Raw genomic sequence first — 14,324 nt, forward strand, 5'->3', positions numbered from 1 at the left:
AATTATATCCTATCTCTACCTTTATCTCTACTCTCTTTTATCTTCTAAAAAATCTTGTGTTCATTTCACCCTCATGTTGGAATGTTGGTTTTTCTTATCTCTTGCACCAAAAAAATTCGATTTTTTAACACACTTTTTTTGGGACAAATAACTCACTTATTAACTGGACTTTCTTAATGTTTGCGTTTTGGGCTAAAGCCCAACTGGACCGGTCCATGCTAAAACAAAATCTCATTGGCGGTTTGACCTAGACCCGTTGACTAGGTACAAAAGCAGAGGGGGTAAATTCGTAAAACCCACACTCCCCCAAAACGAAAAGGAGAGAGAGTAATATATTCATCACTACCCTCACTATTCCCACTCACTTTCGCAAAAACAAAACGCACTCTTCGCAATCTCTTTCTCTTTCCTCAACTCCGCGGCTTAGATCTGAGGAGTTTGGGAAACCCTAACCGCCTCTCTCCGATAACACTCTCCGCCTCCGCTCTCTTCTCCGATCAACCACCGCTTCCATCACCGTCAGGTTGTTCCTTCTCCTCCCCTCTCTTCCGATTCGATGATGCTATCTCGTTTTTTTGTTTCCTTCGGTTTTTGAATTTTCTCGTGTTTCAATCGATGCTGTTTTTGTTGAGCTTTTCCTGATTGGATCTGTTTATGCTTCTCTTGTTGTTGAATTTTCCGTGCTTTTTTGTTTGCTTTTTATCTCTTTTTTTTTTAGCTTTTTCGATTTTCTCTTGATATCTGTTTTGCTTCTTTGTTTTTTTACGTTGATTTTGATTAATTTCCCGCTCTTACTTTCCTGTGTGTAGTTCTAGATGTTAATTAATCTCTTTTTATAAGCGTGATATCAATTTTATTCTGTGAAACGATTATGTTAATTGATTTTACTCGCTTTTGATGATTTTGTTAGTATTTGCTATGACTCTGATTAGATTTTGTAAACTTGATTTTATAAGAAGTGAGTTTGAGTGAAGCTTGGTGTTTGCAAATTTTAATTTGAACATGGTTCTTTATTAATAATGACTGTTTGTATATTGTTAATGTAAATTACTTTCGGGCTAGTCGTCATTGAAAGTAATTGCCTCATGGGTGAAGTAATTAAGTGTTGCTTTTACTGCTACTTTGAGAGAATCAGCTGAACTCCAATTCAACTATGGTTTTTATGAATGAGTTTTAATGCTATTTCGTTTTATCTTGCAGTATGGCTGGACTCGCACCGGAAGGCTCGCAGTTTGATGCAAAGCATTATGATACCAAGATGAGTGAATTGTAAGAGCTTTTGATGTTTATCCTTTTTTCTTTCTTGTTCTCCACAATGAAGTATGCAATTCTTGTTTGATTGGCATCCAGTTACAGTGGTTTTAAGCACGTTTTTGTCTAGTTCTGGAAACATGCTTACAACGGGATTCTGATGTTATTTATTTGATTTTAATAACTGATGGGTGTGCTTTCAGGCTTACTACTGAAGGACAGGACTTCTTCACCTCCTATGATGAGGTTTATGAGAGTTTTGATGCTATGGGCCTTCAAGAGAACTTGCTGAGAGGCATTTATGCATATGGTAGGTTTAACTTTATTTGTCGCCATCACTACTTTTCTTTCTTCAATTTTTAAACCCAAAGTTTTTTTCCATAATTTCATGTGATGGCAATTGAAAATTTATATTTCTGATTATTTGGGACACCTTGGAATTCTTCCTGGTTTATAGTTCAGTTATAACGGCAGCATATCACTTTTATCATGCTGTCTGGCTCTATTCTGCTGTATTTTTGTGCAAATCATTGTGTTAATTGTCTTGCTTCTGTTATTGGATTTCATGGTCGAATGTTTAAACTTGTTTCTTATGTGTTTTAGGTTTTGAGAAGCCCTCAGCTATTCAGCAAAGAGGAATAGTTCCATTCTGCAAGGGACTTGATGTTATACAACAGGCTCAGTCTGGAACTGGGAAAACAGCAACTTTCTGTTCTGGGATTTTGCAGCAACTTGACTACAGTTTGACTGAATGCCAAGCCTTGGTTCTAGCACCAACTCGGGAGCTTGCTCAGCAGATTGAGAAAGTTATGCGAGCACTTGGAGACTATCTAGGTGTCAAGGTGCATGCTTGTGTTGGAGGTACCAGTGTTCGTGAAGACCAACGCATTCTATCAAGCGGTGTTCATGTTGTTGTTGGTACTCCTGGTCGTGTATTTGATATGCTTCGCAGGCAGTCACTTCGACCAGATAACATCAAGATGTTTGTATTGGATGAGGCTGATGAAATGCTTTCACGTGGTTTTAAAGATCAGGTGCTTACTGTTTTTACTTTGTTAGTTCCAGTGTTTATTTCATGTGGCTGAAAATACTCACCATGCATACTGTTTATTTAACAATCATTTGTTTCAATTATTTAACTTTCGAAAATGATTCGTTGTGAGGAGTCAAGCCCAAATTGTTACTGTGTAGTTGGTTAACTCTCTTATCCACTGCAAGTTTCTTCCTTGATGAACTATTTTATTTCCATATATCTAGTTCTGACAGTTTAAACCTTTTAATGGATTCTATTTATTTGAAGTTTCTTTTACTATCATTACGTAAGCTATAAGTTTGTAATAAGTCTGTTTTGATTATCTAGGCGAGTCAACTTTTCTTGGCCTATTGATTTGATGTTCTAAATGAATTTGTGTACAAATTCTTTAACCTTTATTTTATCATCAGATCTACGATATATTCCAACTGCTGCCATCCAAGATTCAAGTTGGAGTTTTCTCTGCTACAATGCCTCCTGAGGCTCTTGAAATCACCAGGAAGTTTATGAACAAACCTGTAAGGATCCTTGTGAAGCGTGATGAGCTCACCTTGGAGGGTATTAAGCAGTTTTACGTCAATGTTGAAAGAGAGGAATGGAAGCTCGATACACTCTGTGATCTTTATGAGACATTGGCAATCACTCAGAGTGTCATTTTTGTGAACACCAGAAGGAAGGTTGATTGGCTGACTGACAAGATGCGAAGCAGAGACCACACAGTCTCGGCAACCCATGGAGACATGGACCAGAATACCAGAGATATTATTATGCGAGAATTCCGTTCTGGGTCTTCCCGTGTTTTAATCACTACTGATCTTTTGGCTCGTGGTATTGATGTGCAGCAAGTATCTTTGGTTATAAATTATGATCTCCCAACACAGCCTGAGAACTATCTCCATCGTATTGGTCGTAGTGGAAGGTTTGGGAGGAAAGGTGTTGCCATCAACTTTGTCACAAAGGATGATGAAAGAATGCTGTTTGACATCCAGAAGTTCTACAATGTGGTAGTTGAGGAGCTGCCTTCAAATATTGCTGAACTACTTTGAGGTGTTAGTCTTCAAACATAATTAGTGGAAAGTTGGTTTCTGAGGTAAGTGTTATGTAATGTTTTTCTTTTTTTGGGCCTTTTTTTTGTTGTATTTCTGGTTTTGAACTTTGTTTAACCTTTTTGGTAGGTGTAGTAATTTAATTTACATTATTAATCGTCTGAATGTTTGAAGTGATAAGTACTTTGTGATGTGAAATCCCATTATTAGTCGAATTAGTGTATTGGTCGTTGTTCCTTTTCTAACAAGCAAGCTTCTTAATATATGTTTAAGTTATAACCATGTGTTGAAATAGTTTATTTTCTTTCTATTTACTAAGAATTGATTCGTGGCATAGCTCGTAAAATGTTTGTTTATTGGCAATGGTGTGCAATGGATTCAATTTTGGGGTTACATGCTATATTATTTGGAACATTTCATTCTCAGTTGAATCAAAATTCGAGCTTGTATGTTATGATGTCTGAGTTTATCCCAAAATTGGAAGTTATCAACTCTAAACAAGATGGTGTTCTTAGTGGGGCCGGTAGCTCTCCTTAGTTGTTAAACAAGATATTGGTTTTTTTACTTTTTTTATTGGATTTTATTTACAGGTACTGAATGCAATTGATGGCACTCTGTTATGAACGTTGACTGGGGGCAGTTAACTTAATTTTTGAGTATTCTGATGTTTAAAATCGTGTTGGCTACTCTTTGACCAGCTTTACAACATTTTTGTGTGATTATCGGCAATGCTAGCTTAGTACCCCCTTATTTTTCATTGTTTTTTGAAGTCAATGTTTCAAAAAGTGATCAAGATGTGGAGTCTATTTAATGTTTGTTGACATTGTTGTTGTTTTGTGTTAGTGACGGTTATTTTGGTTACTATTATGTCTAGTAGCATTGAAGATGTCTCCTTTGTTCTCTCATATGACGTTTCATTCTTGTCAATATTTCGCCAATGTTTGAACTTTTACGTCAAAACTGTAGGAGGTCTAAAACTTAAATTGTTAGGTTAAAATACATTCGCATGTGGTATCTAGGGCTTTACTTTCTCTTGCATCTTTTTACACGAGTGATTAGCTTGTTAACACGAAATGTTCAGTACACGTCAACTGCATTTCTTGATTTGTGAATTCAATGTATTTGCTCAGTAATCAGATAAGTGTCTAATTTGATAAAATACTTGTAGTTTATCAATTATGAATATTTTTAATTTTTAGAGCATCTTTAAAATTGTATAAAACAAACTAATTTATTTGACGGTCTTCTATATATTTAAAAATAAGAACAACTAAAAATTATAAATAGAATAAACGGGACTTCTCTTGCACCCATGTAGGGGTTTCATTCTCTTTAGACTTAATTTGTCATAATTTCTATTATGATAAAATTTTATAATTTGCAATTTATTTTTGAGTTTAATTTCTATGCACCGACAGTGTAAGGGTTTTTTACACCGTCAACCAATCAGATTTTAAGTATGTGAGAAAATCTTTTTTTATTTAGTTTCATTAATTGATGTGATACATTTTTGAAATTTGATTGGTTGACAGTATACTTTATACTGTCGGTGCATCATCATTTTTATCTTTATTTTTTAATACTTTAAATAATGAATTGAAGAGTTCTAAATCTTTCTATTTTAAGAGGGTACCGGATCCATTTTGTAATGGAATGAAATGAAATACATTTAATTTGTAATTTGTCACCAACATTTTGTATCGTGTCAACTAAGTAAGCTTTGAAGTCATATAAATTTTCAATAGCAGACAAAGCAAAAAGGAAACCGAAATGAATGAGAGTTTAATTTTGATGCACCGACGGTGTAAAGTTTTTTTATACCGTCAACCAATCAAATTTCAAGGATGTGAGAAAATCTCTCTTTTTATTTAATTTTATTAATTAACGTGACATATCCTTGAAATCTGATTGGTTGACGGTGTAAAAAAATTTTACACCGTCGGTGCATCAAACTTTTTCTCAATGAATAATACAATTAATAAGCAATGGTTAATCTTTAAACCACGATTTCAAAGACGTGAAGGATCTTCTTAATGTTCTTGATGCCATGACTCGAACCTAAGTTTGGCATATTAAAGCTGAGATATGACTCATATGAGGACGCCACGTGAACCGTGCTCGAAATAAACAAGCCTAGGAGCAGAAAAAGGACAAATATGTACCAAACTTTGCTTTGAGAAATTCAGAGTCAATGTCTGAATTTGAAGCCTTTCTCATACCCGTGTCCATGACGTATCAAATATCAATTCAACGAAACACATTAATATTTCTTTCCCTAAAAAACCCGCGGTTACTTTACGTGTCAAAAGCACACAAAGCGGTGGCTCCCGCGTTCTGAGAGGTGGTCAGACCTCAACCCACTCTGCTCTGCTTCAATTCATTCCCACCACAAAACCAGGGACCAAAAACGAATAAACAGTAAATAGAAAGCCAAAACAACATTCCAAAGCCCCTGTTTAGTAATAAACCATTACTTCCGAATCTTTATTTCCATTCCACACTCTGATTCTGATTCCACTCTCTCTCTCATAATCCTAATCTGTTATTAAAAAACAACAAATTGGTTTTCCACCGTCACTCTCCACCGATGGCAGTTTCCGACGTGCCTGAAACCGACGGCACAACCGCCACTATCCAAACCGACTCAGATCTCAAACGCCCCTCTCTCCGGCGCAGGCCCAGCTCCGCCTCCGCCGGCAGCCTGTTCGATGCCGCGAGTGCCGCTGCCGATGCGGTGAGGGATTCTGGCTCCGACGACTCCCTGAATGGAAAGTGCAGCGATGAGGATAAGGATCGCAAACCGGATCATGCAGCCGCTGATAATAATGCTGATCGTGAGCAAGTTACGGATTACAAATTCGCTTACCGTCCTTCCGTTCCCGCTCACCGGAAAATCAAGGAGAGCCCTCTTAGCTCCGATAACATTTTCAGACAGGTTGGTTGATTTCTCGCGATTTTTGTTGATTTTAGCTATGCATGGCAAGTTTCGTGGCTCGTAATCCACTGAATTGATAAGGTTTTGTAGCTGAAAATTTCATATGCTGTTTTGTATGTACGAAACAAATTGGAAACCAATTGTAAATTCTGATTCCCAGATGAACTTCTTGGTTGCATGGCACTTGTTTCTTGATGTGTAGTGTTTGTTAACTTGATCAGTTTTATAGGTGCATGCTTAAGCTGTTTTGGAATCATTTATAATTGTCTTGTTTTACTGATGATTGTTAATCAATTGATTACAGAGTCATGCAGGATTGTTCAATCTCTGCATAGTGGTGCTTGTTGCAGTAAACAGCAGGCTTATCATTGAGAATTTGATGAAGGTTTGGCTCTTCCATTTGTTCTTGATGTGATTTGAATTGCCATCATGTAAATGTGGTTTTTATTGTTGTGTATTTTGCAGTATGGTTGGTTGATTAGGTCCGGCTTTTGGTTTAGTTCGAAATCGTTGAGAGATTGGCCCCTATTCATGTGTTGGTAATGAGTTTGATAAGCATCTTTAATATTTGATTGTGATTTGTGTATCTTTTCATGTCTTATCATTAGACATTTTGTAATAGGTGAATTTGTTTGCAGTCTTAGTCTTGGAGTGTTTCCACTTGCTGCCTTTATAGTGGAAAAGATAGCACAACAAAAGTGTATCGCTGAACCTGTAAGTGATCTGGCCAAGTAAGCTTTCATTTTAATAAATTTCGTTAAATGGGGGAAAATGATCTGTAAGACTGTAACCACATCAATTCCTTGATTGTTGTTTTTTTTTTTGGGTACATTGATTGTTGTTTAAGTAACCTTAGTTTGAAAATATAAATAATGGGGTGTGATATTTTTAATCACAATTTTCAATATTTAACATGCATGGGAAAATTGACTTGAACCTTGCAGGTTGTTGTTTTACTTCATCTAATCATCACGTCTGCTGAATTCTTCTATCCAGTTTTAGTAATCCTCAGGTCAGGATAAACTTCAATTTATTCTGGGGCTACAATTTAGAGTTTTTTTACATTTGTGATTACACTTATTGTAAGCTTAAGTTGATATGAAGGTTTTATAATCATGAAATCACGTCATTATCTAGGAAGGAATTCCGAAACATTATTTTTGCATTATTTGAGAAGTTTTAAAACCTTGTGGTAAACCTCGGTTTGATGTTTAATTCATTTAGTGTTGAAGTTAAATTACTTTATCATCACTAGATTCACAGATGGTTAAGTCAAGGAAAGAAAAGGTTGAAAACAACTCAGTAGCTTTTAATATTTACTAGACAGGGAGTTGTCTGCTTTCCGATGCATTTAACTGACATTACTAAAAAAAAAAAACTGACATTCATGTAACATTGTGAAGCCCTTAGCTCAATATAAGATCATGGAAATCCCTAAGCTCGCATTGAGCAGAAAAGGTGATTTTCCTTTGGAAGGATATAGAAAAAATGTCTACTTGGTGGATATAATAACTATTGTCATAGATATTTCGTCATTTCATAGATATCACTATCTCCGAGATATCTTATTGCTCCATTGCGTTTCTGTGCAGGTGTGATTCTGCTTTTTTATCAGGTGTCACGTTGATGCTATTTACTTGCATTGTGTGGTTAAAATTGGTGTCATTTGCACATACAAACTATGATATGAGAGCGCTTTCAAAAGAAGTAGCAAAGGTAGTGGTTAGTATTTTTGAAAAATAATATATTTAAAGAAGAGGTTATGTTATACAATATACATTTTCTGTGATGACTAGTTTTTTGACAGGAAAAATCCTGCATGAGCAAACTATAGTTTGTGGTTTTTGAGCTCTAAAACTTAATCAAATAGATGAATGCATTTTAGTACATGATTATTAGAGTAAAGGCCATCCTGCTTAAGTGCTTCCCCCTCAAATCTGTTGTTCAAGCAGCATGCTGACATTTTGCTATGAACTGTTCAGAACTTCAGATTATTGTCAGACAAAAAATCTTTTTGTCCCCTTATTCAATCATGTTTCCTGTGTTATAGGGAGAAACATCGCCCAATACTGTGAAAATGGAGTACCCATACAATGTGAACTTCAAGAGTTTGACATACTTCATGGTTGCTCCTACATTATGCTATCAGGTAGCACAAGTTCTAAATGAAATATATGTACTTTTGTTTGCAAAATTATTATAACTTTGTCATCATTGCTTCTGTTTGGATTCGCCTAATTTAATGATATTTGCATGCATGGAACTGATTTATGGACTTATTTACAGCTATATCTTTTGTATGGAATACATTTGAGGTTTTTCGTTAGAGGTTGTCAAACACTGTCTCGCACATAACTACACAGCTATGAATTCAATTCTAATCCTACGAGAATATTGCTGGGAGCATGAGACTGCTTGATGAGTGGAATTTGTCCGAATGGCAATTTCTTTATTGTCTTCAATAGATGTTATGCCTTTTGCAAAATCTCCTTGTTTCTGATCTTACATTTCCTTTTCATCCCCAGATGTTGCCCATTTGACTTCCCCCCCTTCTCTCTCTCTCTCTCTCTGTAATGTCAAGTACTATGTCACGAGAGTAACAGAACTACCAAAATTCACTCACGTGCAGACGTGCTTCACTTGTACCTTCTATTCATACTAAATTCGCAACATACATTCCCATTTTAATGAGCTAGTTTCAAACTCAAATTGTGTTAGTTACATCTTTGATCCATGACTTTTGAAGGTGTAGATTAGGACTTGCTGAATAAGTTGCTTTTCATCCTGGTGGTTGTTTCTCCTTTTATATTACATAGGTTCTAATTGTCTTTTGAGGGACCCGATATTACATAATTTGCTGGAATCAAAATATAAAGTTAGTGTACATCTCTGGCACTTACACTTCGTTTTGTTTAGGAGAGAAAGAGAGAAGAGAAAACATGATTAGAGAGAAAGAGGTGAGAACGATAGTAGATTTTGTAGGTTGTTTGGTACGATAGAAAGAGAAGAGAAAGAATCATGTGGACACTCCTCTCGTTTGGTTGAATAGAAAGTGAGAAAAGAGAATATTAGTTTTGTTTAAAATGACATTTTTTACCATAAATATATAAATGTTAATAAAAAAGTATGATAATGATAGAGGGATAAAATGACAAAGTGGGTATAAAAGTGGTTCAATTTCTGTTAATACTCCGCAAAAATGAGGGATTGGATGGAGGTGGTAAGTCCCACACTTTCCTGCCATGTCTCTCTCTTGTTTGCTTGAACCAAACGAGGTTGAAGAGTGTCCTCTTCTCTAACTCTCTCTTTTACATTTCTATCAACTCAAAGCAACCGATACCAAACACAACGTTATTGAGAATTCAGTGTTAGCTTTGGCAGCTTCTGTTATTTTTGATATTTATCCTACTACATAAGTATTGCACTCTTTGTTATATTAATCTCTTAACCGATAGGGAAGGGCAGGGAGAAAGTTGTATTATGTTCATCATGGTAGGATTAAGTCACAGCAATTTCGCCAAACTTTCTCTTAGCGAGTATTTTTATGCTGTTCACTTGTTTTTACATTTGTCAAAATGAGTGCAATTGTGATACATTTGTTCTGAGAGAAATTCTGACATGGTTTGTGTTCACTTGTACTTTACACTTGTGACGAATTACTATTACAGCCAAGCTATCCTCGAACACCTTCAGTTCGAAAGGGTTGGGTGTTTCGTCAACTTGTCAAGCTGATAATATTTACGGGAGTTATGGGATTTATAATAGAACAAGTAAGAAGTAGTTGTGAATAAATTTAACGGTTATTTATTCACTAATTCTGCAGATATTCTGTGTTATGACATTGTTTTATTCTTCATAATTTTGCAGTATATGAATCCTATTGTCCAAAATTCACAACATCCTTTGAAGGGAAACCTTCTATATGCCGTTGAGAGAGTTTTGAAGCTTTCAGTCCCAAATGTATATGTGTGGCTCTGCATGTTCTACTGCTTTTTCCACCTTTGGTGTGTATTTCCTCTTTTTTGGTTCCACTTATCTATATATTTTTTTTCTTCTTCAATCATATAAGCATGAAATTGCCTTCACTCACCTAATAACCACAAATTGAAGAATTATTATATTATAGTTTTGGTAAGCCTTTTGTGCTTATTTATGATAGTTTATCCTTAGAGCAACTTTTGGAATGTAGGTTAAATATTCTTGCGGAGCTTCTCCGATTTGGCGATCGTGAGTTCTACAAAGATTGGTGGAATGCCCAAACTGTTGAAGAGGTAGTCTTTTTTCTGGCATGCTCATAATTCGTTGAGTTACAATACTTCCATGAAGAAAAATTGTGACATGTCTTTGTTTAATGCATTTCTGCTGCTGCTGTCATCAGTATTGGAGGATGTGGAATATGGTATGTTTCCCTTTTCCAGACTTACTCTGCAAAATTTGTTGGTCAAATTTTTGGATGAAATTCTTGTGAACATAATATCTATTCGACCGCCCAAATTAATGTGCCACCAGGGTATAACTATAGTTGATATCTAAGGCTATTTTAACAAAAAAAAAGGAGTTAGGAAGAAAGATAACAAGCAGTTTTTTCCCATCTATTCATTTCTAGCTTTATTGTTTACTGAATATATGGTTCTGAAACCATATTTTGTAAGATATCAGCAATTGTTTGAAAGAACTTGGTATAGAAACTCAGGGAGAGAAAGATAAAAGTGAACTGTTATTGAACAATAACAGTATTACAGTGATTGCTGACTCTCCAAATACGCTGATTCCACTCCAGAATAATCCCTATAACTGCTACACAATCTCTTATAAAGAGATAACTAACTACCTAAGCCAGTTACAGAAACTGACTGATTACAACTAACTACCCAAGCCAGTTAACAAAACTGACTTATTAATTACAAATAATTGTGAACCTTTGGAACCAACTTATTCAGCCTTTATTCCTCCTTCGATACACTTTAGTAATAGGAGGCTGAATCCTGAGTCTCTCATTGTTTTTGTAAATTCTTGTGTGGTTCTAATCCATTACTATTTAACTGATTAGATTCTTTCACATTGCAGCCTGTGCACAAATGGATGGTTCGCCACATATATTTCCCATGCATAAGGAGAGGTGTACCCAAGGTAATCAAGCATCCTCCTATCTTGCTGAGTGGACCATGGACTTTCTAAGCAAAATTTAGAGGTTCATGAATTATGAATAGTTTGTCTTTAGGATATAGTTAGTCTATCATGTAACTAAGTAATTATATAAAAAATAATTTATAAATATGCTATATGGTTAGTTAAAATAAATAAAATTATCTTAACATGCATTACGTGTGTGTTTTATTATATTTGGGTAAGAATTAACTTTTTTGAATTTTTTTTCACATCACGGTTGTTAATGTTTTCCATGGCTTCAACTAATCAACAGAATGAATAATTTTCTGGATGTTCACTTAACATGTGATTTTTCTAAATCAGACACTTATTTCATCTTTTATTTTTCTTGTTTTTTAGTTTTACCTTTTGTTGAATTGTCCATTTTACATTGAAGAACTAGTTATTTGTGGAAGGCTTTCAACTGATAAGATCATAAGACTATTCAGAATTGGCATTTTCTGTTCTGGTGACTTTGGCATACACACTAAAATGCATTTACGTATAGATTGACATGACTGAATTAGAAACGGAAGCTTGCTTTGTATCTTGTGTTCTATAACCTTGTTGTCCTTTTTTTGGCTCCTTGTTTTCAACCATTTGTTCTAGACATAATTGTTTCTCATAGACTAATATTTGGGTTAGTTTTTTTTCTGTTAATGATAGATGTCTTACTTTTCTTGGTTCTATGTGATTGTGATTTTCACCCTATACAGGGTGCTGCTGCATTAATTGCCTTCCTGGTTTCTGCTGTGTTCCATGAGGTTTGTGGTTCATCTTTCTTTTCTATCTCCCTATCTACATCGATTTTACTTGAATCATATCATATACATGCTCCGCCTTTAAGGGGAGTGTTATATATTTGGGATGTTTCCATTTGTCCAGTTGTTTTAATTATGCATCTTTAGCTTTGTGTTATCACTTATATGTTTTATACAACTGAAGAAGCTTGTAAAATAAGATCTCTTTAAAAAAATTGAGAGCAGAGTGAGAGTGACTGAACAAGTCATCAACTCTATTCTCTACCTTTGGGTATATCTCTTTTTGAAAAAAGATTAGTCCTGCCCTTTTCACTTTGGTCAGGGTGAGCCTATGGGGGAGAAGGTTGAAAATTAGACACAAGTGACAGATTCAATAGAACTGAATGACACAATAGTTGTCTTTGAGTAGTCCAAAATCACATGAGGGTCTCAGTGACCTATTCAAGAGCTTATTACCAACACCTCAGTAGTACTTGGGTGCCTGTAGCTGGGCTTAACTAGATGATACTAATACAATTGTTAATATCTTGAAAGATGGGTTCTTATATGGCAGCAAACTTGTATATTCTAGTTTCTACTTGTTTATTCATATTTTTCTTTAGTCGAGTCATTTACAGCATGTTGTAATTATATTTCAATGAAGCCTTCCATAGTTTCATGTCATCTTTTAGCAATTTTGCTCATAATTTCTCTTTTGGCGCAGCTATGCATTGCTGTTCCTTGTCACATGTTCAAGTTGTGGGCTTTTATTGGAATTATGTTTCAGGTAATCACTTAATGACCATATTCTTCAACTGTCTGTCCACTGAAGTTCGCTATTTAAGGGCAAACCTGATGCTATAAAGCTCATGTTATGTGCAAGGTCCAATGAGAACCGAACCCACTTTGTGGATCTATCGTAGGCGGTCTTACCTTGCATTTTTGCAAGTTGACTATCAAGCTTCAGTTAATAATTTAAATATTAAATGGACCAAAACCATAAAATACCCCTCCCAAACAGTAAACGAAAAAGCTTTAGTTTAGTTCCTATTCCTCTGTGCCCAAGTGATTAAAAAAAAATCTCTGGACAAATTTGTGCTGCATTAGCTATATTTATGATTATGATTTCTTCTGGACTTTAGGCTCACTTGACATGATAATCATGAATGTCTTTTCCCTCTTTTTAGGTTCCTTTGGTCTTGATCACCAATTACCTGCAAAATAAATACAGAAACTCAATGGTAAGTCTGCAAAGCGCCCTATTTAAAAGTCTTGTCTATTTAATCTTTTTGATAGGAAAATGTCTTACAAGTAGATTTATTGGTTTTTAATTGTTATTTTCTTCATGTCAGGTTGGAAATATGATTTTTTGGCTCATATTTTGTATTCTTGGTCAACCTATGTGCGTACTATTATACTACCATGACATGATGAATAGGAAAGGGGAACTTGACTGAGGTAGCATAAAATCATTAACCGTTCATGTGGATGAGCTTTTCCTTCTTCAAGTGAAATCCATGTAGATATGTTGCCCTTCTATGTTCTCTATGGGGATTAACTTCTTCTTTGAAAGGGTTCCTCTAGGATAAGCATTTCCATTTGATTTGCTGCATCTTTTGAAATCAATTCATCAATGTACTTATTTAGCTTGCTCTGACACTTTATCAAAATATGCAAGCAATTTTGAGAGCAATGCACTAATGATGTTTTGTGCCAAGTAACACCAACTGGTTTCTGATCATTAGTTGAACCATAATTGTAAATGCCTTATGGTTTAGTTGTAAATGGTTTCTACAATGTCTATCCACGCCTGGGAAAAAAGTAAATACTATTTTTTTATTCCCTCCATTATACTTTATTTTCATAAAAGTTTAATGAAAAGTATTCATTTTCATGTAATGTATACATTTATTACAGTGATTTTGTTATTAAAGTATATTTTTATGTAAAATTTATCTCCGCCATCTATATATTTATTCCTATATTCTATAAGGTTTTATTTGTTAGTTGAAAAATATATATTTATCTGAAGAAAAATATGCAAAAACCAAAATGTGTTACTAATAGAAAGTATTCATTGGCCGCCGATATTGGAGATCGAACAAGAGTTGCCTCCACCATCCCCCACTGCAAGAAGATTGAGTCGTCGTCATGAATCGATAGCATCACCT

At 35.1% G+C, this 14,324-nt stretch overlaps 2 protein-coding genes across 3 annotated transcripts; both read left to right on the forward strand.

Moving 5' to 3' along the window:
• The first annotated feature begins 347 nt into the window (after positions 1 to 347).
• On the forward strand, positions 348 to 4,235 carry LOC130723696 (eukaryotic initiation factor 4A-11). The gene is made up of 6 exons (XM_057574810.1): positions 348 to 523; positions 1,201 to 1,269; positions 1,455 to 1,561; positions 1,855 to 2,285; positions 2,695 to 3,374; positions 3,921 to 4,235. Exons 2-5 carry the CDS (start codon positions 1,202 to 1,204, stop codon positions 3,328 to 3,330), a joined length of 1,242 nt encoding a protein of 413 aa, XP_057430793.1. The 5' UTR covers positions 348 to 523; position 1,201; the 3' UTR covers positions 3,331 to 3,374; positions 3,921 to 4,235.
• Positions 4,236 to 5,520: 1,285 nt separating this feature from the next.
• LOC130723695 (diacylglycerol O-acyltransferase 1C-like) lies at positions 5,521 to 13,950 on the forward strand. Of its 2 annotated transcripts, none has more exons than XM_057574808.1 (16): positions 5,521 to 6,265; positions 6,570 to 6,650; positions 6,731 to 6,804; positions 6,904 to 6,979; positions 7,210 to 7,277; positions 7,858 to 7,987; positions 8,316 to 8,414; positions 9,934 to 10,035; positions 10,133 to 10,269; positions 10,455 to 10,536; positions 10,644 to 10,664; positions 11,333 to 11,395; positions 12,130 to 12,177; positions 12,878 to 12,940; positions 13,341 to 13,394; positions 13,506 to 13,950. In XM_057574808.1, exons 1-16 carry the CDS (start codon positions 5,918 to 5,920, stop codon positions 13,608 to 13,610), a joined length of 1,551 nt encoding a protein of 516 aa, XP_057430791.1. In that variant the 5' UTR covers positions 5,521 to 5,917; the 3' UTR covers positions 13,611 to 13,950. The 2 variants fall into 2 exon arrangements, with proteins under 2 accessions (XP_057430791.1, XP_057430792.1); XM_057574809.1 differs by having other exon boundaries at positions 5,529 to 6,265; positions 7,858 to 7,981.
• The last annotated feature ends 374 nt before the right edge of the window (positions 13,951 to 14,324 follow it).

This window comes from Lotus japonicus, chromosome 6, assembly GCF_012489685.1.
Source record: "Lotus japonicus ecotype B-129 chromosome 6, LjGifu_v1.2".
NCBI classification, from domain to species: Eukaryota; Viridiplantae; Streptophyta; class Magnoliopsida; order Fabales; family Fabaceae; genus Lotus; species Lotus japonicus.